At 44.3% G+C, this 26,292-nt stretch overlaps 3 protein-coding genes across 25 annotated transcripts in view; all 3 read right to left on the bottom strand.

Moving 5' to 3' along the window:
* Positions 1–11,903, bottom strand: part of INSR (insulin receptor) — a 58,007-nt gene extending 46,104 nt beyond the window's left edge. The window contains exons 1-2 of the mRNA XM_068920429.1: positions 11,754–11,903; positions 2,345–2,896 (exon numbers count right to left, since the gene is read on the bottom strand). Coding sequence (XP_068776530.1) covers positions 2,345–2,896; positions 11,754–11,832 — 631 coding nt within the window. The 5' untranslated portion in view covers positions 11,833–11,903. The remainder of the gene's footprint in view (positions 1–2,344; positions 2,897–11,753) is intronic.
* A 6,457-nt stretch (positions 11,904–18,360) lies between these two features.
* Positions 18,361–23,983, bottom strand: USE1 (unconventional SNARE in the ER 1). The gene is made up of 8 exons (XM_068920148.1): positions 23,749–23,983; positions 23,540–23,589; positions 23,079–23,157; positions 22,362–22,514; positions 22,092–22,110; positions 21,312–21,342; positions 20,898–21,060; positions 18,361–20,454 (listed from the first exon to the last, which is right to left on the bottom strand). The coding sequence occupies exons 1-8, from the start codon at positions 23,848–23,850 to the stop codon at positions 20,272–20,274; spliced, it is 780 nt and encodes a 259-aa protein (XP_068776249.1). The 5' UTR covers positions 23,851–23,983; the 3' UTR covers positions 18,361–20,271.
* A 564-nt stretch (positions 23,984–24,547) lies between these two features.
* MYO9B (myosin IXB) overlaps positions 24,548–26,292 on the bottom strand; it is a 46,780-nt gene continuing 45,035 nt past the window's right edge. For 17 of the 23 annotated variants that reach the window (XM_068920113.1, XM_068920120.1, XM_068920124.1 and 14 more), the window contains 3 exons: positions 26,076–26,215; positions 25,619–25,746; positions 24,548–25,466 (listed from right to left, as the gene is read on the bottom strand). In XM_068920113.1, the coding sequence (XP_068776214.1) occupies positions 25,021–25,466; positions 25,619–25,746; positions 26,076–26,215 (714 nt within the window). In that variant the 3' untranslated portion in view covers positions 24,548–25,020. Of the gene's footprint in view, positions 25,467–25,606; positions 25,747–26,075; positions 26,216–26,292 lie in introns of all 23 variants that reach the window. The other 6 variants (XM_068920132.1, XM_068920133.1, XM_068920135.1 and 3 more) reach the window with 1 other exon arrangement.

The following is a 26,292-nucleotide window of genomic DNA, read 5'->3' as shown; positions in this document are numbered from 1 at the left end:
CAAACAAAACACCCCAAGATAAACTTGCTCGGAGAAAGGTACGATGAAATCACTACATTTCATCCCAATGTTGGTTAAAAGAGAAAGGGCTACACTAGAAGAGTGCAGTATATACTTAAAACCAGAAAGCCAGGAGCCTACAGCACACTCAACGAGACCGCACTAGCTGCTGAAGAGACCCCCATAAGCTGCAAAAACGCAGAGGGAAAGAGGTCATGACATTAATACCCTCAGCACTGGGAGTTGCTCTGAGGCTCTTCAGGCAAAGGAAAGCCACAGTACAATTCACACAAGCTTATAATAATCTTGACAAAACAATTACACATGCTAAGGATACATTCTGGCTGGCACAAGAACAAAGAACACAGTTCTTCCACTAACAGATTCACTAAATAAACGTCACTTAATCTCTACCATAGTTAGTAGTGTGCACGTATGTTAAAGGTTTTGCCACTTAATACTAATCAAAAACAGTTAAAATAATCTGTGAGGCATGCAGGCAGGTGTCACAAGGCATAACGTAATACAAATTCCATCTTGCTGAGAACAACTACCAATAAATATAAGTACAAATCTTACCATTCAAAACAAAGACAAATTAGTAAAAATATGACTTGTCAAGCGTGTGGTTTTTTTAAGATGCATATCAATTACAGCCAAAGTCTTTAAAAGCACTGCTTCTCTAAATCTTGTAAAAGGAAAAGAGAAAACCAAATGAAAGCTTTTGTATATTAACTCAAGCGGAACGATTTCAAAAGCAATCAAACGGACATGTTTAGCTTGGCTTACTTAGGTAACTAAGCTTAGTTACTGTGCGATAATGCACGAGTATCCTCCAATAAATTTAGCTGAATTTGGATGAGAGGCTCAGGACCTGAGATTTCTGCCCCTCTGGTAAAATATTACATTCATAAAGGTTTCACGGAAATAGGCAGTCATATAAAGGAGAGAAACCCTACATTCCAGCCCACCTTAGCGCAGCCCCAGAAAACTTGCAGGAACGAGACACGCTAGGCAGGGTCTAGCCACAGAAAAAATTTCAATTAGATCTTGTTCCCTATTAAATAACAGAAAACACAAAACGTGAATGCATAAGAAACCAGGTTTCAGTGCCAGTAACTGTACACCAAAAGAATTTAGAAATTAAAAGGAAAAATAAGGTAATAGAGCATTTTAAGAAAGGTATGCCCATACCCTCTTATTCTGGTGATGTAAAATAGCCATTTTCTTTCAAAGACAACCAGACAATTTGAGGTGAGGAGTAGCAGAGGGGAAACCACATTAATTTCATTAGTTTATGCATGCTGCTAGGAATTCCTTCTCAAATTTGGCACTTAGCACTCAGTGTTGCCCTTTAAAGCTTGGCAAGAAATTCTCCTCAGCCCGCAAGTTTCCTAATTTCATCTTAGGACACACTACTTCATTTGGATGCACTACTCCCAGACAGCCAGACAATCCTAAACGTGTCAGTTTTACCTCAGTTGCTCCCCACCAGTCAGATTTAACATAAATCAAAGTAAATATATATTAAAACTGAACTTAAGGCCAGATTTTTAGTTACAAGGTTGGAAAAAGCAAGCCTAGAAGAAATTAAAAGCAACCTAAATACAATAGCACCTAGCTTCCCAAACATACCTTCAGCTCCGAACCAAAACCCCGGCCTGCAGGGTTCGTTACTTCACCCTCCTCACGACTCCTGCTATGGAGAGGCAACCTCTCCGAGTTCTTCTCTCGTGTTTCTCCCTGTCCCCTCTCCTTGGGTCTAACTTGCCTTCCAGCTTCTTATTCTGTGCAAATATTGCTTGCTCATTTGCATGTCTTGCACCTTCTTTCTATAGAATGAAGATTTCCATAGGAAGGGAAATGCACCCTTCTGGAGTTGGGTGCGTTCCATAAAGACCTTCCCCCTCTCGGCTCTGTTCTCTTTCAGCCCGCTACAGACTTTCATTCAACCTGGACTTTTAATCCTATACCAAAACCTTGTCAGAGTTACTAATACCACTTTAACTAAGATACCAGTTACACTCATAGTCTGTCAAAGCTGTGAGCTGGAGGCAGTTCCTAACATTTTAGAGGAATCAAACACAAATGTTTTTGGATACGTTATTCACATAGGTGAAAGAACTGCTATAACAACCACCCAATCCTAAAGGGCATCCCCTTCCTTCTTGCCCTCACCTACCTACCTACCTACCGTCAATTGCGCGCTCTGCTTGAGGGGAGAAGGAATCTGTGTTTAAAAGGCAGCAGTTAATAGATTGTGTAAATTAGCCCTTTAATAGATCCCATAGGTTAAAAACAGACAGCAAAACTACAATTGGTGTATATCATTCTACAGACTTACCTCTCTGGCAGCGATCATGGGTCCAGCAGCGTTCAATGAAAATGCCATTTATTACAGTAGGCGGACAGTTGCTTTTCCCCTTCACAGTTCCTGGACACACATCTCCACACTCTTCTTTGTCATCCTTGTTGGCAACGATGTAATTATCTTCTACAGAATCTAAAATCCTTGACCAGTCAATCGTGGACAAGTAACACAGTTCATTGTTCTTCTCAATCCGAACAGCACCTCGAGTAATGTTCATCAGGTTATAGAGGCCGATCTCCTTCAAGTGAACCATCTCAAAAATGACTAGCGCATAGTTAAAAAATAGATGAGTTCCTCGAATCACAGTGAGGTTAGGGAAAAGTCCCTTTAAACTCTCTAGGCCATACACACGAAAGAGAAGCAAGTAGTCTGTAATCATAGTCAGTTTAGGAAAGCTGAGCTCACGGAAATCTTCAGGCTTGGTTTTAAACATCAGCAATATTTGCAAGTGGCCCTCAATCACAGTGCAGTTCTCCAGCATATTCAGCCGGGTCAGATTGTTGCGAATGTCCATGCTTCTGCAAACTGGAAGGCAAAGAATAATAATAATAATTTTTTTAAGGTAACTGCTTTAGTTTTCCAAATATGTACATTTTTCCAATCATACCATGATTTATAGCAGTGTTCAGAATACATGGCTAGGTCCTTTTCAATAAAGCAGGCTATAAGTGTTAAGAAATACACTGTTGGGAAGGCTCCCTGATATATGATTACAAAATAAAACTGACAGAGTATTTCATAATTTTTTTCTGCCATCTTGAGTTTCTGGGTATTACTTCTATCACGACTGGAGCTATTACACCAGTCTGTCTTTAAATGCCATTTGGCATTTACAAAAGTAAGATGCATCTATGCAACAGAGTGTTTTCTTTAGATAGTTGCCAGTGACACACCTACCTCATCTCAGATTGTGCAATTAATGCCAGGGGATTAGAGGGAGTAATTTAGAATGGTTGCGGGGGGGGGGGGGGGGGGGGAGCTAGAAAAAGAATAATGGATAGAAAATGGTAGTACTCCGGAAGAGAAGGAAAAAACCCTGGAAATATATACATGAAAGAGTATAGCCTATACTCTTGCTCAGACTTTACAGACAGAAATAATTTACCACGCTAATAATTACTGCCCTAAGCCTTCTTTTCAGATTAGAGGGTTTTCGTTACTATATTCTAAAGGTTGCAAATCTCCATGCCTTAAATATTGAGACAATTAATTTAGTAGAACCAGTAACCCGGAGACAGAACTGGCAAAGTGAACAATTACACCCAGCGCAAATTAGAAGGGAAAGAGAATAATGTGAATCCAGACACCAGGAAAACCAGGAACAGAAAGAAAAATGCTTAGATTGGAAACAAGTTTATATATATATATATATAAACATAGTTTATATATATAAACTATATGTATGTAAACAAGTTTACACACACACACACACACATATATATATATATATGTGTGATTTCTTTTATAGGTAAGAAATCAAGAAGGCGATCTGGAGCACTGTGCCTGTGTAAACCAAACTTCACAGAAATACACAGCCAGAGTCTAGATCTAAGGGAGAATCCCTGCAGAAAGGGAAAGCTGGCTGGTGACACACAGGCACTAAACAAGACTGGAAAAGCTTTAACCAGAAACAGATGGGGGCCCACCGAGAGCTGAAAGTACAAGATCCTTAATCTTCTGTCACTGTATGTAAACTTTACGGACTACAAAATTATCACATCGCAGCTTCAAGAAATCATCCACCATCTTACAAAACTTACTTACAAAACCGATCTACAGACAGATGTTTAATATTTATGATTGTCTGACTCCTCACAGTTTTACACATACCACGCTGTGCGGGTTAAAAATAAATTGTATGCAAATGTCTTAATGATTATTCAAAAATGTGCTTAACTGTAATAAAAAAAATAAATTTGGCAACAGTAATACAGGATTCAGAGCAACGTTATTGCCCAACAGGATTTTTTGGCACTATATGCAAGTTGTTTCATAAATTGCCTTCTGGAATAAAAAGCTAATGCACACAGTGCATCAAAAGTAAAGGATGTATTTTTTTTTTTTTTTAAAGTGGCAAAGGAAATCTGATGACCAACTAGCAGCAACCTCTTTGCCCCATGAAAAACTGCAGCCAAATTGAAAGTCAGCCAAAAAGCTGCCTTGCTGCACATCCCAATCATGTGACAAAAAACTGGGAGAGCAACAAACGCAGTTTAAGGAAGTTCTTTTAATAATTATTTTAAACAACTAAGATGGGTATTACCAAGGAAGCAAGTGTGTGACAGGACAGAGCCCATTACATAGCTCTTTCTGCAAGAGCTGAAAATTTCAAGCAAGTTACCACATTTTGCTCAAGAGTATCTAGGAACACTGTTTCTGCCTCTTAACTTTACAGAACTTAACAGAAATCTGTTCATTATAATAAGGCTAATTTTTTTTTTAAAGTGTCAATTAAACTCAGGACATATTCATGTTACTCTGAATTTAACAAACAGTCCTTGCTGAGAATCTACCAACTTCACTGTGACTTTGCTACAGCTTCCAACAAGAACAAGGACACTATGGCATTCAGTCAAAGAGGAGTAATCAGTGGGAGCAGCATCACTGCTGATTAACTGGTGACAAACAGAAAAACTTCAACAAACCCACAGAGGTGTTACAGAAGGAAAAAATAATTCCCAGCCATATGCAAACTGGGAAAGAACAAAGGTAGGGAGACTTTCTCCCAAGTTATTTCTTACTGAAAGACTTGTGTGTCTCCTCACACAGGTGGATATTTTCTATTAAAGTCAAAAAAGAATTTGTACACATTCTTAATTAAAATCATCAACACACAAATAAAATCCTGCCTTTATGCCAATGGTTTCTTTGGGAAAGGAGAAACAACAGCAGGACAAGTAAAACTCAAACATTGAATTTCAATGTACAAGTCACCGATGCAGCTAAAACTATCTGATGATACAAAAATCCACCTTCTTGGGTTTTAATAACTGTTTACTGAGTACACAGGTAAAATACAGCAAGCTAAGGTGGTACCCAGGACCACTTGCTACACCACAGTATAAAGTACTGGCTAGAGTAATTTGAACGTATACAGCTAACCTTAAGAAAACGAACAACTCAAAACAAAAACGCCACCACCACCACCACCCAACTCAACTCTACAGAATAATAATTACTTCCAAAAATAAAAGCTCTAAGCTTTTATCATGACTCAAAGCCACAAGATGCATCTATACACTAAGCACAACTATCCAAGGCTTTCATCATTTCAACGAGAAGTTCTCGACTGGCCACAAGCCGGCCCCCAGCCCACAGAGATCGCCCTGTTCTTCGGAGAGCTAAGCTCTCTGGAAAGAGGAGAGATCAAAACCTCGAGGGCTGATGACGAGAACTGCCAGGTTCGACACAGTCAAGATGACACCCTCCGTGCACCGTGCTGCGGCTGCGTTATGGGCTGAGAACTGCCCCACGAGCCAGAAACAGGGCTGACGGATCCAGCCCGAAGGAGGTGTCCAGGGTGGGAAACTGCAGGGACCACGAGTGGGATGCCAAGCACTGGAACAAACGGTTATCCCCTTTGGCCGAGGAAGGGGTACATATCCCGAAAGGCTTTTCGGAGAGCGTTCTCTGCTTTTGTCCAGCAACAAGCTGGATCCTCTGCCTTCCGAGTTCACTGCACTCACCACTTCTCTTAGATCCTCAAAAGCAGTCAAATTATCAAACTGCTCATGAATGCGATCCAGATCGCTGACGGCTTGCAAAGATCACAAATGCAGCAAGTAGTGCTGCTCCTGGTTCAACTGGCCAGAAAGCCGTTCAAAAGTTTTCCTCCCTCTTCCAAAAATGCAAAAAATCTAAGCGTTCATGCAGGGCATAAGCCTCCCTCACCTTCGGCATCACCTATCCTGAAACACATCCCCCTGCTGCAGTTCACAGAGAAGGTAGCCAAAGGCTAAGACAGCCTTGTTTTCACAAGGCGTGCTGAAGAACAGCTAGTTAAAACTAAACCTAAAAAAAGACAGGTGATGGTTGTGAGTAAACAGCAAAGCATTTTGAAGAGTTAAATAATCAAATAAATCCACTGGAGCTGGAAGTACACATGCACAAGCTGTCAGTTCAGTTTGCATTTTAGAACTATTTTTGTATTTTTGGCCAATTCTAACCTCTCACAGAGAAAGTATTACTTGTAAGCAGCGCTGTCCGCGCAGGCCAGACAGGCGACTCCACGCGCTCTGGCAAACAAGGAGCTGACCTTAGTTATTCAAACTTTGCTGCTTTTAAAGCTGAGCAATAGCAATGTAATAAACCGGTCATTGTTTGCTATGTTTAGGAAATTCCAATACTGGGAGCTACTGCACAAATCCTTTAATGGAAAGCACTCGAATACTGCAATACGAGCGTTGTATAGAAACTTGCACAGCATTTAAAACAAATTAGGGGCCTGTTGATGAAATAAACGGCTGAATAAAAAGGCACAAACCACCATAATAACTGTAAATCTAAAAAATAAGATGAAAGGGGCTTATGCAGATTTTTACGTATCTAGAGAAAAATCACACTTTAATTATTTTTCATGTGCCATTTTAGTTTAGTCTTTAAGTGATAAATATTACCACCGTATCTGAGCTTCTTTTTTACTACTTCTAGGATCAAAGAGATAAAGTTGGGAAGAGCAGATAAAACCTGCTTTTCCGATCTCAGTCGTTTCCTGCTTTTGAATTCTCTTCAGCAGTTTGCATCTTCTATTCATGCAGTAGCTGCTAAAGTCACCCCATAAATATACTGTTACCAAGACAACAAAAAGCAGTTTTAAGCAAAGCAATAAGCGTTTTTCCACAGCTTCTCTCCACAGTGCTTCTTCCGCAGGGACCGGGGAATTATTCAACAAGTCAGTATGAAGGCTGGTCAGGTTTGGTCCAGAAGAGAGGGACCACAGTTGAGAAGTCAGTAAGTTATAAGCAAGACTACCTGTTTCCAAACACACAGAAAACAGCTTTCAGGAAAAGAAAAATCTCAGCTCGATTCCCTAGCAGTAAGCCCCAAACTACTCCTGTTCAAACCCCACTCAACTTCACCAGGAGCAGGCTCCGCGTGCAGGAGCACAGCGTTACGCTGTCGGAGAGGAACCGCTACATCCCTCCTTACTGAGCGATTCCAAGCAACTTACAAAAAAAAATGTCTTTACAGACATGTTTCATCAGACCCCCAAGAAAAAAGTTGCAAGACATGCTTTTTAAAAACAAACAAAAATCCCAAGCAGCCAAGCCTCTTGAATTAAGGTTGTTACCAAACTAGTTTAAGTACCGAATGAAGAAACTAGAGCTGATGTCAGAGGTTACTTTTCAAGATATAGTCTAAGCAGGGGAATATCTGGAACTTAAGCCTTGTTTATAGTAAACTGTTTGGATACTAAACCTTAATGGTTCACTGCTTCAGAGCTCTGGCTCTTTAACAATCAAGAGCAGGATACTGTAGCATCCGCACAAAGATGACAAACCATTTAAGATAACTGTCAGTTAATTCAACGTTTTTAAAGTGCTCACTGCCTATTTGAATAAATGAATTATTGAAGAAAAGCGACACTCACTTTGATCACATCAAAAGCTTTGTAGTTCTTTATAACGATAAGAAGTGATAGTAGGCAATTGGAAAAAGGGCTTTCAAGTGTTTCGGGGGATAACTACAGAGACAGGATAACATCCAGTTAAGTGACAGGTCAGCAGAAGGGACAGTAAGGCAGTTTCCAACCTACTGGAACAATAGTTTAGTAAATAGAAAAATATCTAATTGTGAAAAGTTCATTTTTAAACTTTAATTTTCCACCTCAGCCATCTAGATCCGAGTAAATTCAGATATGCATTTAAAAGCGAGTCTGTTTATAAGCCTCTGGTCTGCCCAGATAACATCTCAGATGGCCGAGATCTTCCCACTAGTCAAGAGATCAGCGCTGAACCGAGGGCAAACCTGTCGTGGAGACTGCTTTCTTTAACGCCAAAAGCATATATAACCTCACCAAGCCTATAAAGCCCCACTGAATTCTGTGCCTTTGCCTCAAACCTAGTTTACTATACCATCCTGCTCTTCCTGTTAAAAATCAAAAAACAGTAATGGAAAAAATAAGATTTCTGCTGCTATGTTTTTCACGCAAAGATAAAAGGCAGTGAAGCGAGAGCATCCCTGGACCACGGGAGATCAGTTAGGGGAGCGTGCAAAGTCAGTACTAACAGACCGTAAGATCCTGCTTACTGCAAAGGGAGCAGGAACAGATTTGATATGTTGCCAATATCAACATGACTCATATTCCACGAGACGGTCATCCCAAAATTGACCTCCAGAAAGCTTATGGGTTTCACAAACTAACGAAGTTACAAACTATGTACAAACTCTTCAGTGACAGTTAACGGACTACCTGTCTCTAGAACATCCAGAGGGCACGCGGGGACAGCCGACAGACAAAACGGTTGCCTAGGTTTGACACAGCCCTGCCCTGTTGCAGTTATTCTTTCTACTTTAAACTCTTGGGAGCAATTTCACTCTAGGCTGAGTCTCTCGTCATTAAAAATTAATAACTAGTTGAGACGGGAAAAGGGCCACAGTTTCTTAAGGAGTTCATGAGCACCAAAAAAAAAAAAAAAGTATGAGACAGGAAGCATAATTTAGAAGTAGATTATTTTAAAAGAACATTACCACAAGAGTAAGAAGTGGAATTTGTCCCAATGTGTCCCTAATTTAGGTACCTACATCTCAGCTAAATGCCTAACTCCCACTGTCATCAATAGTCACCGGAGAACAAGTACAGCGACCAAAGGTAAGCAAATGGTTTAGGAGAGGAGGAATTGCCTCTAAATACCCCCGACTATATTGATTAGGTCTCTACAGCTACAAAAGGAGGCCAAAATAACTTGCTCGATTGGCAGATGCCTAAAACTAGGTGAGGTAAACCCCACTCTAAATATCACAGCTAATGAATGACATGCATGAGTCATAGGTGAGAGTTATTGCATGAAGTTGCATTGTGTTTACACAGCGGTAAAAAACAAAAAAGCCGTTTTTCTCCACAAAGCAAGATATGTGCATCTTCACGTTGCACGCACGTCAGCTCTCATTCTCTTAACCGTGCTCCTGCTCCTCTCAGTAGCTTCTGAACACACCAACTAATTTCAGTCTAACGGGAAAGGAAAGTTTTCGCCTACATCATGTTCCTAAAAGACTCAAGAAAACTAGGGATGGGAAAGGAGGAAAAATTCAACAACTCCATTAAGAAAAAGCTTGAAGGGTGAACTCCAACCACCCATCCAGCTTGTCTACTGTCCCATCTGCACGCACAGCTCAAAACCTTTTGTACTACCTGCTGCTTTTGCCCAGCCTCTTACGGGACACGAGGGGAACTACAGCACGGTCTCGAAGAAGCAAAGGGAGGAAGAAGGCACAGGAAATGCTATGGTTAGAGACCAGGGGAATATTGTCACTGGAGAGTGGCATTATCAGGGTGCATGTTTGTGCAGAACGCAGGACACAAATCTCCAAGAAAGCAGACTTCATTAGTTCCGTTGCTCAGGGAACAACTTGTTTGCTTATGCAACTATTGTACATGCGTTTACCCTTCAAGCCACTCTGATGTAGGCCTTCATGTTAGCGTGCTGTTTTCGATCCGCATTGTAGTCCAGTATGGTCTAACCATTCTCAGAAAAACGGAGTAGAAAATGAAAGCCAAGAAGCTGAAAATCTTTTGAATTAGGGACCTCACATTCCAAACAGTCTGTAAAATACTTCGAAAAGTATTCGCGCTACATGAACAATATAAAAACACTCCATCCCAGGCTTTGCTACAGGCTTTGCCATCTTGTGCATCGCTCCCGTTTCTCCATCGATGAATTGTAAAGCATACTCTCCTACCACACAGTAATGCAGCAAAGATTGGGCAGCTATGATCATAAACATACTTACAACCCAAATAGCAGAACAGGATAAGAGAAGACTGAATGTAGTAGTGGTAGTGTTTTCAAATTCAGAGCCACTGGACTAAAGTTATTTTATAGTTATTTATTATCAATGCTATATGCCAATTATCTTTTACATTTTTCTGCTGGAGATGGGCAGGTTTGTACATGCTTGCCAGCTACAGCTTAACCTCCTAGGTTAAAAACTTATCACTGGTCTTTTTCAAGTCTTCTAACATGAAGGCATACATGAAGAAGAAATTGCATATTTTTTAAATGCATAATTTTGCCAGCTCGCTGGCAAAAAGAAGAAGAAGAAAGGCTGTCTGAAAGGTAGGTCCTGCTTTATTCCCTCACCATTACACACCTCTCAAAAGACTCCACCGTTGCAACGTCCAGGCTCTAGCCTACCTGCCTGCTATTGCCTTTGCCAGTGGGAAAGCTCCCAGGTAGCAGCTATGGGATAGACAACTTCAGTGTCCGGTCCTATTTAAACAAATATTTTCCTTTTACTAAAAAAAAATTAGCAATAATAAAAAAGAACTCTGTGAACGTCCCCCAAAATTCAAAAGAGAAACGTCCAACTAGAACAATTCCTTAGGCAAGTTTATTCAAGAGAACCCATCGGAACAGCTCACAAGGCTAGTCTCAACTCACGTCAGCCACGAAGCTCACAAGCCTGCCACCTCCAACACGCGTTTTTACACCCCTGTTTTGTACTTCGCGAGACTTGGCTTGCGCGCAGATCCCTACCACCAAGCTCCAGCCCCCTCTAATACCTGCGGATTTGAAAGCCTACCTAGGAGTATTTGTGCGGTTAAGGACACAAGCTCCTAAGGCGACGCCTCGGCACGCTAAAAAGGCTTCTGCGAGGAGAGCTCGTTTTGAGAGCAGCCCGAAAGGGGCAGCGGCAGGGGAGCACGGCGGGGGGCGAGACCCCCGCTCCGGGCAGCCCCCCCCCGGGCGCAGACGGCACCATTATCCCCCCCAGCGCCGCATCCGAGACGCGCTTTCAAAGCCCGAGTCAGCCGGAGCCTCCAGAACACGCCGGAGCAGTAACAAACATCACGGCAGAACGGCCAGCCCGGGGAGGGGGCTGGAGCAGCCCCCCGCTCGGCACCTCGGGGCCCACAAGGCAAAGCCGAGGGGTGAAGGTGACCCGAGGCGCCCCCCCCCCCCCCGCGGGCGGCCCCGCAGGCCCCGGCTGGCCGCCACGGCCCCGCGGCGCGGCCTGGCCGCTCCCCGGCCGGTACAAAGGGTAAAACGGCGGCGGGAAGGGTTGGGGGGGGGGGGGGGAAGCGGCAGGGCCGGGCCCGCGGCGCCCGCCCGCTCTCCCTCCCTCCCTCCCTGCCGCCTCACGGCGCCCGGCGCCCCGCCGCGCCACCTGCAGCGCCCCGCCGCCCGCCTAGGCCGCGCCGCCGCCGCCGCCCCCTACTCACTCTCCGCCCGGCTCCGGCCGCAGCAGGCCGCCAGCACCACGGCCACGGCCAGCGCCGCCGCCGCCGCTCTCGGTCCCATGCCCGCGTCGCTGGAGCTGCAGCCGCCGCCGCTGCTCGGCTCGGCGCGTCCCGGCAGGGGCGAATCAGAGGCGGCGGGGCGGGCGCGGGGGCCGGGCCCGGCTCCGGCTCCGCATCGTCGGGAAGAGCCCCGCGCTGCGCTGCGCAGCACCGCCGCCGCCTTTATAGCGCCCGGCCGGCGGCCCCAGGAAGCGGGGCGGCGGGCCCCTCCCTGCCCCGCGGCCCCGGCCCCGGCCGCTCCAGCTCCAGCTCCAGCTCCGGCTCCAGCGCAGGCCGGGCTGGCGGCTGCCTCCGCGGCCAGTAAACAAGGGGCTGCCCCCGTCAGCTGGGAGCGGAGCGGAGCGGGGCGGCGGCAAGAGGCGGCGCGGAGCCGCGCAGCGGACGGGACGGGACGGCGCCATCCACCTGCCGCCGCGCGCGGGCGGCCCTGAGGCGAGGGGCGGCGGCGGCGGCCGGTTCCAGCCGGTTCCGGCCAGGGCCGTTGGCGCCTCCGGCCCCGGCGCCTGCGGGGGGAACCGAAGGCAACAAGCGGCTGCGGTCTTTTGGCCTGCTGTGAAACGCCTCTGCCGCAGCTCGCATCGGGGATAAACGTTTGGGAGCGGCGGCTGCCAGCGGAGACGTTTCGGCCTCGCTGGCATCAAGCGAGGGGAACGTGGGGCAGTCGAGGCTTGCTGAAAGAGCTCGCCGTCCCTGCTGGCCTGAAGCCCGCCTGGAAAGCGGGGCCCTTCTCCCCACACGCTGACGTCTTACTGGCAGCTTTGCATCGCTTTCCCTCTTTCTCCCATTACAGCCTTTGGGGAAGGAGGAATTCGCCCGGAGACTCGCGTTGCAGAGCCCCGGCAGACGGTAGTGCCTGCCGCGTCCTGCTCCTCGTGCTATCCCAGAACCCGGTCCAAATACACGTTCAAAACTTCTGGTTGTCTTTCTCCAGTGGGATCCAGCCTTTGATGGCTTTTTCTCCTTCGTTCCCATCTGCACTTTGTGGCTGAGCGAAGCCATTAACAGGGGATATTACCCAATTGTGTCTAGTTTGGGGTGGTTCACGCTCTGAAATGGGTTGAGGTTTCTCAGGTGGATGGGTTACGGCTGGTGGGTTCTACTAAGTTACTTTAAATAATTTATTTTTTTCAGTTTTTTTTTTTAGTTTAGTATTTAAACACTATTCTTACACAGGTACCAACACAGTTAATAACTTACATCTCAGTAGGTGCATAGTATTTAAGTGTGTAGATGAAAGGTCCTGTTTAACTGGGGACGCTTTCTCTGTGATTATTGTAGCAAGAGCAAACGTGCATCTGCACAGCACGGTAGCTGTTGAGTGAGCCTGCTCGTGTGTCAGCACTGCCATCCCGGGACCTCTTTCCCCACATGCCTGTTCTCGCGCTCAGCTCATTTTCTCAAATGAATGCTTCTACTCCCAAGTGCAGAGGGGACTCAGAACTTATTTCCTGAAGAATTATGACAAAAAGCGATCAGGTCCATAAGGACAACTGAGACATGGAAATACCCAATAAAAGTATGCATTCTGTGTTTGCAGATGAACCTGCCCTAAGACTATTCACTTTGCATACAGCAGATACAGCCAAACATCATCTAGACAGCTTGGGCTATGTGGAATTTATAACGTGTCTGTAATAGCAACCTACTCTTGCTTACTCACTTATGTTCTCATTGCCTTTCAGATAATAATGATATCAGCTTACAGATTGGCACAGAAGGATTAAAGGCTACAGATTTATTATCTTTCACTAAAATACTATTTTTAGTTTCTAATTACTGATTAAGAACATCAGTGTGCAATCTTTCCAGCATCTTTCCCAAACCGTCACTGCTACATATTCATCTTGCTACAGTACACTAAGTTTGCAATCAGATAAACCAACAGTAGCAATGTGGGCTGCACTGTGGGCAGCCAGCACCTGTTTACTCATTTTATTAGCTGCGCTACATGCTCTCTGCTAATTTCTGACTTGAAAAAGTGTCCTGGAGTCATCAGTTTGATGCATTAAATACTACATCCTTCTTCAACAATATTTACACTGCTTTCTCCCTTTATCTTCCATAAATGTTTGATGTTTTATTTGAAACAACTTGTAACTAAGCAGTGATAAGTGTCTGCTATGACCTGTGAGACTTGAGGACTTTTTGGTTCATTTCTGAGCCCTCCTAAGAAAATAAATACAGGGAGCCTTGAAATAGAAGGTATTTACCTATTTGACCCCACAAAATATAAGGCTATTTTATTCTTTTCAAGCAGCTATTTGCTTAAATGAATCATACGTAACAAATGCTAGGAAAGAAAAAGGAACTTTGAGATGATACTCTTTTCTGACATTTAACTTCTTTTTCCTCTTTGTGTCAATAATTTCATACTGGAAAAGCGTACATTTGCAAATGTAACTTTGCAAGACCTCAGGTCAAGGATGTTCTGCTAGGACGCTGCTAGGAGTTGCACGTCCTTGGAAGCCCACCTCAGCCAGTAACATCCCTATAGAAGGAGCCACCTTTGCATGAGTGAGCTGGCATGCATTTTGAGTATGGGAGGTGGCTTTGTAAAATGGGTCAGTCGTCTTGTCCTCCACCTATTGAAAAGGTCAAAACAGGCTGCTTTATCGCTGTATTCACTGTTTTCCCCTGCTTTGAGTTAAAGCTGAGACAGACTGAGCTGATTTCTGTTTCTTTTAGGCACTAATACAATTCCCCACGAAATCTTACCTCCAGGGCCTGCTGTCCACAGCAGTGCAGATGCACTGAACCCAACAGTCTGCACACTGCCATTGGAGCTCAGTCACATCTCTCTATTGACAACTACGTGTGAAGAGAGAACTCAGAATGGCTTCCAGATCTCTGAGGATCTGAGTTTACTCAAAGGTTGCTGTCTTGAAAATGCGATCTCTCTTTTTCTCACGAAACATATACTGGAAACAAACACACAAGCAGAGGTCTGTGCTTGGGGTTTTTTTTAGCCTATTTTATGGCTATACAAAAGAACTTAGAGCACGATACTAACTGGTCCGTCCAGGAAGATTCAAGGAACACAAAGCTTTGCACCCAAAAGGAGCGTTACAGCAGTTAACTTGTTAGAAAGGTACATCAGTAGTGATCCTGTTTTAAGAACAAAATAGCTGAGAAACAGTTCAGTGACCCAAAGCCACATAGCAAGCCAGAAGGGAGAGCTAAGCGCTCAGCATTCCCCCCTTCTGCTTCATTCACTAGAGAACATTGCCCTTTCCTAAGAACAGGTTCCAATTCCCTAGGCGAAAAGCGTTTCCTGGAAAAAGTTAGGGAGGAAAAGGTTCTTGTTGGGATCCCCCTCAGGCTGCCTTATTTTTATTAAGAATTGATTTTTCAAGCCCACTTTCCTGCTCTCAAGTTCTCACCATGCAGCACGTACGTTATTCAGCCTCCTGTCCTTTGAAGATGCAGAAGAGTTGCTGTTGAAGCCAACAATAGCTGAGTGTCTGCATCACTGGCAGGATGTTGCTGTAAAGGTTACAGAATTGACTTCTCAGTGACTAGCCCGAAAGCCAAGTGTACAGGAGAGCTGACCTTGGGAAATTTATCTCATCCTGTTTGCAGTCACACAGAACTATTTGCCAAATCTCCTAATACAAAATATTTCACGTCATGGATTGACAAAGTTCCTTTCTTTCCCTTCCTTCCGTCCACACCAAATCCGCTAAGCGACTACTCTCCTCTCAATGGAAGAAAGCTCGGAGGATGAAGATCCGGTCACTTTACGTGCTAAGGAAAGAAGTCCCAGGTTTTTGCTGTCGAAACAGGAAACCTTGTCAGATCCTTCTGGACAGTTCTATTGTTGCATTAGCAGATACAACTGCTGCTCAAGGTGAAAATGGCAGGGGGCATCTCTCTGCCACATGGAGTCCAGAGAAAGTGGAGATGAAGGATGCAAAGGAAATCACTGCTGTTCATGGCCTACTGCAATGCTGCCTCCTTGTATCTTTAGTTGTTGTTCGGTTTCTGGTTTTGTCCAGTTTACGTTTTTGGATGTCACTGAGGGGAATGCAATATTCAACTTAATTTCCATTCCTTATCAAGACATTCATGTTCTAATTCAGTATCACCCTCTGCAGCTCAGGATGTTACTAGATTTTTTGTGATTGCTACAAGACCCACACGACAATCAACGCTCCCAACCTGTGTCAGCGAGCAGGGCTCAGCTGGGAGACAGCCAGACACAGCTTCACACTAAGATAGGCAAATACACATCCATAGTACAACTGCCTTCAGACCCCTCCAGCCTCCTCATCCACTGCCCCCTCCACTGTTCTTTCCTACAGCTTCTCACAACCCACTTAAACAAACCCCGTATCTGGTTTGCACAACCTACTCCACTGCTGCCAGGCATGCTGTTCTCTATCAACAGCCATGGGCAAGCCAGCGGCTGCAGCAGCAGTCACACTCCGTACGTAGCACGGGCATGCCATGCCCCAGGCCGCCAACTGGCTACACCAGTTCTCATCTACGGTACACCTTTTATTTACTAATGCACGCTTTTGCTGATCCAGAATCTACTTTGGAGGGACAACCTTCCGGGCAGCACAGCAGAGTTCAGCAAACCGTAACTGCATGCGCCACACTGCTTTATCTCAGTTTTTGCAATTTGGGCAACACAGAACTTTTAGTTACCATTCTGATAACCAGTTTGTTCTGTAGCTAGGAGACACACCCAAGTGCTTTGTAAATGTTACAAGTCAGGCATATCTAATCCATTATTCACTAACTGCTGCTGCTTCCCACTTCATCTCCTACTAGGAGGTAGTGTTCATGACAGAAATGTCACAGTGGTCTCATGTGACAGGTGGTGTTGATTTAGCTACGTCAGTTTTTAATGTCACTCCTGTTCAGTGGGAACACACGGTGTGAGCAGAACAAGCCTCAGCAACGTGGTAGATCCTGATCACAAGAACAATGAGCCAATCTTGCACTGAGCTGTAGGGCTCTGAAACAGTAGCAACATGCTACTGTAGAGCAAGACATTTGATTATTGTTTTCTGCTCCTCTCTGCTATGTTATCATGGTTGAAATAGATTTTGTAAGATGTTATTGGCACTTTTTTCATGCTTAAGACTAGTAGTTAGTTATAAGATGTTGATTTCTGAGGTATCATTTCAGTTTTATAGCAGAGGTAAAGAGAATGGAAGTGACTTGCCCAGTATCACACAGGGAGCAAAGATTCAGAACAGAACCTTGGCCGTCACTCCATCTTTTTCATTCTTTTACAAAGATACCCAGTTGGCATAACAGCTACCAGTTTTGGAAGGCTGCTCACAGCCTATTAAGTCTAATACACAGTAGCTTTGTTAGATAAAGCCAAGGAAACATATGCCCAAAACAAGCCTAAATATTCATTACCCAGCCACAGGAAGCATTGCATACAATGTTTTGCTCCCCCTATTCATGCACTCACAGCCTATATACTCTAAAAATCCTAAATCAAATCTAGCTGTGTTTTGAGGATACAGCTCAAAAATTAAATCTCGTATATAGAGTCTGCCGCCAAGAACGTTTGGCGGAAAAGCTTAGACTGATCCATAGTTTCTGTTGCTGCCAGGCTCAAAAACTGCTGCTTTCGCTGACCTGACATGACCCAAGTCTCCAAAAGATTTTTTTTTTTTTGTTACTTACTGTCTGAAAGTAGGTAGCCTGCCAAGAAGCCAACCAAGGCCCAACCCTACGCCTGATAAACATCTCTCCACTTGGATTTCCCAAGCTTTTGGGAAAGTTAAGCAATTCTCACTTCACAGTGTTTGCAACTTCCAGAAAACCATTTCTGTATATAACACTATTCTGTAAAGAGAAACATATCAGAGCACGATGTTATTAAATGGAGTTGCAGGCTAAACTAGCAGATCATCCAACCACCACCTATACATTAGTCAAAAATAAAAGCTGCCACTCCATCTATGAAATGTCACAAAGTCTTGCCTGATTGTTTATTCTAAAATACTACCGGCAGAGAGCTTCAAAGTGTTCTTGAATTACTACAACTACTAAATGAACGCAAGGAAAGCAAAGATTGCAACTGCCAATTGACAAAAGAGTCATTGTGTGCAGAGAGATTGCTGGCCACTGAGACAATTAATCCATTTGGCTTGCCAGTTCAGAAGGTAACATTCTTCCACTGGGTCAGAGGCAGCCAGAATCTCAGTGCAGTGCTTGAGGTGCTACGCTTAACGATCATGCTAGATACTATAAAAGGCGTTAGTAGTTACAGCATTCACTTTCAGTTCTGGCAGTTTAGCCTTCATAATAAAAAACACCCATGAAATGTCAATGGTCAAAAGTTAAATAGGATCTGGTTCTGAAATGATTTCTTAACAGGCTTCTTTGTAAAAGGAATTGCTGTTGACTGGGAGGGCTCACTGTCTGCCTGGGGACAAGCTTTTACTAGTAGTTCCAGGTACTTCCAAGTGAGTTCCTGATTTGTAAGTGACAAAAAGTTATTGCCAACACATGGCTGATAGCAAAACTCAGCTTAAACTTTCCCGCAATGATGCACCAAGTCTTTTGCAAGCTGGAAAAAAAACAGTTTATTTCAAGTAATAATGGGGAAAATGTTGTAGACAATGATGCAGCATTACTGTTATATCATTCCAATAACACTCAAAAAAATTCGAGTACTAAATTCAAACTCTGCTCTAAAAGAAGAGCTCAGCCCTGAAATACCTTCACGGAAAGTAGTAAACAATCAGAATTAGAAAATAATGTTGAGACCCAGCATTCACTAATGAAACACAGTAAAAAGTTAGATATTACAGTTCAGGAAAAAGTTGTAGAAGTCGAAACCTCCACAAATTATTACTCGCTACAACTATAAACTTCTCTAAGAGTTTAGCATAAGAGGTTGCATATCGCACAGATGAGTAGCTACAAGAAGCAAAAGCTGTACTTCATTGCATAATCAGTCATTTGATAACGCATAAATGACTAGCATACTAAACCATGTACACATCCAGCTAAATGATAAAAAATACTTTGTGTAAAAACATTAGTGTCTACATTAGCATGGTTGTTTTTGTAAAGAACAAAGAGTAATTCTGAAATACTAAATTATGTGTTGAACCAGTTGGTTGGACTTCCATAGAAACTCCATCGTTGTGACAAACAGAGCTGTTCCTCCCCTTCCTCTAATCCAAAGCTGCTCTGGAAGGCCTAGAATACCCCATCTAGTGGTTCAGAACAGCAATAAAAATGCCAAAAGAACACTTTGGAATCATCTTTTACTCCCCACTTCTCAGTATGTGAAGCACTGTACACGTTGAAAGACCAACACTTGAGTAACGCTCCCAGAAACTATAGCCCACAACGCATAATGTTTTGCTTCTAGATCATCACAAACACTTGAAAATAGCTCTCACTCAGTCATGACAAACCCTACTACTAGAAAAACAAGGGCTCGAGGAAAGTAACTGTTTTGACAAAGTATTCATTCTGATTTATTTCATCTCTGCTTTAGGGCAGTGAGCTCTTAGGAATACAAATTTGACACAACCACTCTCGAGCAGAACAGTTTGTCTCAAAAAATAACAACTGATTTTTTTTTTTTTTTAATATATCTTGAAGACACCAGCTTCCTCTGCCCTTGTTTTATGGGGGAACAATATTCACACAGGTGAGATCTGTACCATATGGAGAGTGCTCTGCGTACAGCTCCACAGTGCAAGGGTGACAGCCAGTAATTCTTGATGCAACAGCGTTGATATAATAGACTGACTCACTGAGAACATTTGCGCACACAAAAAGGGAAGCAAACGCTTCATGTGGCTTCAGCCCTTCTATGGTAACTAAACTGAAGAAGATTGCAACGGCAAACACCCATCTGGGAAGAAGGTAAGCCTGAGATTAGCTTTACCTGTCACCATTCTCTGAATCTGAGCCAGGCTAGCAACTCAATGGCAGGGTTCTCTTCCTATACCCTACACTAGTATACATGCATAACCTTTGTAATTAAGTATTCTGCTTGCAGCATGGTCCTAGTTCAGTACAGGAGAGCTGTAAAGACAGGAAAAATCATACGACTTCAAATGACTGTTAATTAACTTTGTATCAAGTAAACTCCTTTTAGAGGAGTCATAATGTTTGCCACAACTCCATTAAAGACACAGAGGATAACACCTAAGGAGCTTTTTAGGAGCTCAGCGTAATCTGCCATCTTTATCCCAGTTCTTTGCTCAAGGAACGGGCAACAATATTAACTAAGTAAAAGAAATAACCAAATATCTGAGCCCAGCAAACCTTCCCCATGAAATCATTCACTGAATCCAGAGATGGGACAAGAGAGATGCAACGGTAGGCCTTGGATGACCTCTTTTGGGACATGACAGGTGGCAGACTGTCAATAATCAATTTCATTGCAAGGTAGCACTTATCATACCAGGCAAACTTTCCAACTCTCACTTCTGGCAGGTGCAAAAAATCATTTTAGTTTGGGGAAAATTCTGATAAAGAGGATCATGCTGATGAATATAAAACAAACTACAATTAACATTATCCAAAGTAGCCAGTTGACTGATTTCTTTGCGTGCTGTTCAAGGCGGTCAGATTCATCCTTGAGCTTCTCAAAGTTCTGGTCTGCCATCCTGAGGGAATGTGATAATGTCTGGGGAACAAAGAGAACAAATGGTGCATCAGTAGAGATACAAGGAGAAGAAAACGCGCTAAGGCTGTCCAGGAGTTAGGTCAAGGGCTGCTGACACAACTGAGTTGTACAAACAAGGTCGTTATAAATGGGTTAAGGACTTAATTTAAAAAAAAAGTTCTAATTCTCAAAGCAGTGAAGTACTAGCAGTTCCACAAGTATAGTAACATTTATGGAAGCTTACAAGCGGCTTTTAGCTTCAGTCAGATTTGAAAGTTCTGACCACTTATTTCTTGCAACAAAGGAAAAGCTCAACTGTCTTATAGAAGGCAGAAAGGTATTGTCTGCAACTTTCCCCCCTCTAATCCCATCTCAAAGCAAATTATAGGCATCGTAATTAATATTTCAGCACTTCAGTCTTCTAGGTTGCTAAAGTGGAAGCCTACCACTGTAACACGCGCTACCTGGTTATCTTGTTTTATCACGTTCTGTGCAGCCAGAGTGTTGTTTTTCAGACTGCGAGCCAAACTGAGCATTTCTTCAGCCAACTTCTCCTGCATATCCTGATGGTGTTGTAACACAGCATCCAGCTCCACTGCAGACTGCTTCTCATCAGACACAAGGCCTCTGCAAGAGCAGAAGGGAAAAAGATGGAGATTTATACTTCTTGGTGGGTTGTTCTCCCAAAGTTTCCCCAGGTTGTACATCTCTTGACAAGACAAAAAGAACAGCCGAGTCAGCTGAAGTCATTCATCATTCAGTTTTTACAAACAGGCACTAAAGTTCATCCAAATGGAAGTAGTACATCTATGATTAAAAGAGCTTTGGGAAAGCAGTTTCCAAAGCATGAATAATCAGAACACGAAGCTTGGACTTACTTCCGCTTCCTTACGTTCACCTCCTCAGAATCTGAAAAAGAAGAGTTACATTTGTATTAGAGCAGATTATAAATTCCTATCACAAACTGAAGAAAAAAAGTCTTCCGTAAGGGATTTTTAGATGTCCAAAGATTTATTCCTACTTGGCCCTCTATATCAAGACAGATTTCAAATGTCTACCTGCTTCCCCCAGGGAAAAGGTAACGCATAACATCATACGTATGACTTGAGAAGAAAACAAAAACAGATGAATCACATCCCTGAGGGCATAGTTTAAGCTTACGTGTCCTGATGTTCTCTTTTAGGACACATTAGGCTGGCCTAGCTCCAGCCACTTTAACAGAAGCTACATAAACAGTAAATTAATTCCTACCAGTTCCCTACACGAATAACATGGTTGTCTGCTTAAGAGGACGTGAATACGTGATTTGGTCCGAGCAGAAAGAACAGGAGCAATAATAAGCCTAAATTGTCCTGGCTAGTTCTATAATTAGAACGTCTGTTTCTGTATGAATTCTAGCAAAATAGGTTCCTGCAAATCCCTGCTGCTGTACTGACGACTGGATCATCATAACAATCATCGTAACGATTGATAACGCTGTACTGATTATGCTTTCAGCTACTTTAGCTTGTTTTATTTGCCACCTTGGAACTAAGAGTTCCAAGACTATGAGTTGCTAACTTAAGGTACACTGTGGCTAGTCTTTAACACCTGACCTTCCTCTCTTCCTGCAAGACTCAGGTCACCTAAAGTGAGAAAAAACAACAGATTACACTTACCATTGATAGCCAAGGGATCCTGGGGAGGCAGAAAGAGAAAAGAAACAGACGATTATGCAAGGCCATTGAAAAGGCGCATACAGCATGGTCAAAGACAGTCTCCCAGTCCCAACATCCTCCCTATACCTGGTAGTTAGAATAGCCAAACCAAAAAAAGCAGACTCCCCACCCAGCCTGGGAGACATCTGAGGACAGCTACCAAAGGCAGCTGAACACCACAAAAGACAGCCTATAAACTAGCAATAAAAAAGCAGCAGCAGCAAAACCTACTGTACCAAGCAGCTCACTCCTCATCTTGCCTGTGCAACGAGCCTTTGTCTGCAAATGAACTGTTTTGGTGGCTGGAGTTCTCTCTTTAACTGTGGTAGGGGTACGTCCAGGGGCCAAGAACTGATTTGCCAGTGCCTTTTCAGTTGATGATGACTAAATGCCAGAAAAGGTAAGAAAAAGTCATGAGCATCGCAATCAGCAGAGTGAGATCACCTGGATGCGTGACTAGCAAGGATTCAGGGAGTACTTCCACAGCTGCTTCCTGCAGAACAGTGACATAAGCGTGGTCAACAGCACTGACCGGATCCAGACTAACTGCAGCATAGACTATCAGCATTTCATAGCTCTCCAGATGTACGTGATGCCACACAAAAGACATGTTAAACCGAACGAAAAATGCCTGCCCCTGTACCTCACATCACAGAAGAAAGGATGACAGAGACATGACATACTCTAGCATATTTTTGAAAAGGAGATGTTCTGAACGTCATATATCGCTTTCTTTTTAAAAAGGACATAAACCCCAATATATTTATTCATGTTTTTACAAATTGTCTGATAAATTATAACCAGAGTTGTTCTGAGAAATAAGATAAAGACATAGAAACAAGACAACACGACAAGCATAAGTGGAGAGCCTTCACGTCTTTTCAAGCAGAACTAATTCAAGCAGATCTTACCAATTTTCAAGCAGAACTAATTTCAAGAAGATCTTACCAATTTTTCAGCTTCTAAAAGTCCCTTTAGGAAGTCCACTTTGCGGGAGTATTCATTCAGCAGTTCCGGGGCAGGCTTGCTGCAAGAATTGAGAGGGAAGGGGGAGGGGGAAAACCTTATGCAAACCAGAAAGCATCAGCATTTTCTGTTGCTGAGGGGACTTTCAGAAGAAACACGCTATTCTTCAAAGAAGTATCTTCTAGCAGAAAGAAGCGCGAGCCAGGGAGGCCCTTGCAGCTGCGCCCCGGCAAGCAGGTTCTCAGTGGCGCAGACAGCTCGGGCGCGGAGCCTGGGTCCAGCAGCATGTCCGTGAGGGGCCGTGGGGTACCTGCTCTGCAGGCGCGGTTCTCCCCTCGCCAACACCCCTTTTCCGGCTCTGCCGCTCTCGCAGGAAGGGAGGAGAGCGCGGCAACCGCGAAGGACCCTCGCCCACCCCAAAGGGTTTCGGGGGAGCGTCTCACCTGGACTGCTTCTTCAGCTCGCGCAGCATGTCCTCAAGAGCCGCCACGTACTGAGGAGGAAAAGGCTCTTTGAGCGCCAGCGCTGAGGAAGGACGAGGCGCCAGGCGCAGGCCGCAGCACGGCCCAGGGCTTTCGCCAGCGCCTCAGGGACGCGGAGCTTCCCGCGAGGAGGCCAACGGCACCGCTCAGCCCAGCCCGGCCCGTCTCACCTTCTCCAGCCGCCACTCCTCAGGGTCCCGCCGCTCTGCCGCCAGCGCCTCGCACCGGCTCAGCAGCCGCATCAGGTTCAGCTCCAGCCGCGTCGCCGCCATGGCCGCCCCTCCTCGCCGGAAGGCGCCTCAGCGCCGCTTCCGGGGCGGCGGGCGCCATTTTGGGGCGGGGCGCCATTTTGGGGCGGGCCGGGGCGGGGCGCAGGCCGTGTGGAGAGGCGGCGAGCGCCTGCTTCCGCCCTGCGCCCGGCGACGTTTTATTAACAGAAATTGTTAAGACTGAAGAAGGGGGGGGGAGGGGGAAGAGAGAGAAAGAGAGAGCTGCTGCTAGGAGCCCCTGCGGCTGGCGCTGGCTGGGGCAGGCACAGCGGCGGCTGAGACAAAAGCTCCCAGCAGCGTCGATGCTGCACCTTCCCTTCACCGCTCTGAAATTAAAGACCATGCAAGGCCCATAAGTAGCGATTGAGACCAATTCCGTACAAAGTTCGAGCACGCCTGGCTGTTTCAAGGCATTTGTTGTGTTGCTGCGCCTCGCCCTCAGCGATTTCCCCGCACAGAAACGAACTGGGGGACGCGGGACCGGGCTGGACGCAGCAGCAGGTGTCAGGGGAAGATGCAGCGCCGTGCGCGCAAAGAGCCCTGAAATTCTTCACGTGGCATGGCTTGCTGTTAGCGCTTCCTCTGAGCAGCAAGCTTTCTTAATTCTTCAGGAAAGGGTGACCAAAGATAATGATTCCTAAGAATTTGTTCCCTAGAAGAGGCAGACGCTGGCAAGAGGACACGGATAACCTAACGCATGTATATTTAAAAAGTGCAATGTATTAATAAACGTTTTTAGATATTTTGGTCATGGTTAAGGCTATTACAACAATAACAGTTTTGTAAACCACACAAAGTTGTCATAAAAACGTAAAAAAATTAAGGCAACACACACTGACCCAAATTCACCGTTGGTCCTGTTAAGAGTCCGTTGTAAGGCAAATACAAAAAGGCACGGCAGCAGAATGGAGGGGCCATTAATTTCTTCTTGTACACTCAGCCCATGTGTTTTACTCAATGTAGATTTATGTTCTACTTTCTTTGCAGGGTTTTAATTTAAAGTGAGGAATATTATTTGTTTTAAACAACCTTGTCTAACCCTTACAGTACTGTACATTTCCGGACTGCCTCCCTAGCAGCCACTTAAAAGAACATGAACAAGTTCACAGCCTTCGAAGGGTTAAAGCCAAAGCTGTAGTCAACTTCAAAAAGAATCCAGATAGCTTAAATATTTCACTTCTCTGTACAGGGAATGTGAGAGTAAGGGTCCGAAAACCTCCGTTTTACTTTCGCTGTTGGTTCATATTCGTCCAAAAGTTCCTGAGCGTGGGCCACTGCAGACCCTTGTGCAATGTATACAGAGTGGATTTTATCAGTTCGCCTTGCTGGCTGCCCCCTTCGTCTCACAGTTATTTGAGACTCTTCACTAGCTGAAGTCCTCTCCTGGGATTCTGTACATTTGAAAATCCCAGGAGGAAGTTTTATATTTGCTGTTGGCATCACTGGAGTTCGACGGGGCACTTTAATCTTGGCCAGTGTTAAAGATAATCTGTGTCTTGAAGCCAGGGATGCAAGGGAAGAATTTGAAGAGGTCTGCGAAAGAGAAGGCACTGTACAAGTGTCTTTGGCAGGCATACTGGAACTCCGAGCATGGCAGCGTAATCCAGAAAAAGTATTTCCTTTGAAGAAAAAAGATACTTAGATGCTAAAAGCACGCATAAAAAAAGGGGCTTGACACAAGCAACTGTGACCAGATAGCATATGGTCACCTGGCTGTATGCAGTAAAATATGTAGAATTAAAAAGAAAGCACACACTACCTTAATACTGACCTTCGGTATCCATCCGTCCTCTTCTATCCTCTAGCAGGCTCTCTGTGCTTGCTGAGGTCTCGGAGTCTACATTTTCCTCATCTGAGCCTCTCTGATCAAGCTCAGGTAACCGATAAGTTATATCTTCCCTACATCAAAACACACAATGGAGCACTCTAGTAGACAATGTCTCAGATATGAGCAACTTTAAGCAGCACAGATTTTAGAAGTGACCTTTCCTGCACCTAGTCATTGAGCAATAAGTCTCATGGCATTTTCTTCTGCCTAGTCCTTTGCATTTTCCTTTCCACCTTTACGAAGGTCTATAGAATGTAATTAACTAGATAATTTTGGACAAAAAAAAAAAGTATGCTGCCTTACTGTCTGTAACATAGTTACAGATAGTAACCTGAATGTTACCTCCAAAGGCAAAGGGCAGGAGGTACAGAGATAAAGGGTTTTCAAAGCTGTGACTTACTTTTCTTCTTTTATTGACTGGATGCGATCAATGAGAATCTCCTTTTCCCGATTATCAGCTTCAGAAACTTCCTCCTCTTCACGCAATGAGCCTAGTTCTGAGTTGTTGCTGTCATCTCCTTTGGCCTGTGGGCTCTTATTCTGCAAGATAAATTTGTGTGTTGCACTTTACAGTCACAGGAAGCTATGCAAGTCTGGATTGTTTGCTAGTTGAAGGT

This window comes from Struthio camelus, chromosome 26 (assembly GCF_040807025.1).
Source record: "Struthio camelus isolate bStrCam1 chromosome 26, bStrCam1.hap1, whole genome shotgun sequence".
Taxonomy (NCBI): domain Eukaryota; kingdom Metazoa; phylum Chordata; class Aves; order Struthioniformes; family Struthionidae; genus Struthio; species Struthio camelus.
The sequence above is the reverse complement of the archived record's forward strand: the minus strand, read 5'-3'. Positions and strand labels throughout refer to the sequence as shown.

Excerpts from the sequence above, each read along its gene's own strand:
- USE1 (XM_068920148.1), bottom strand. The coding sequence starts at position 23,850 with ATGGCGGCGACGCGGCTGGAGCTGAACCTGATGCGGCTGCTGAGCCGG. Across the intron at positions 21,061-21,311 it reads GTGAACGTAAGGAAGCGGAA|AGGCCTTGTGTCTGATGAGA; the intron begins GTAAGTCCAAGC and ends CTGCTCTTGCAG. Across the intron at positions 20,455-20,897 it reads TGATAAAACAAGATAACCAG|ACATTATCACATTCCCTCAG; the intron begins GTAGCGCGTGTT and ends TTTGTTCCCCAG.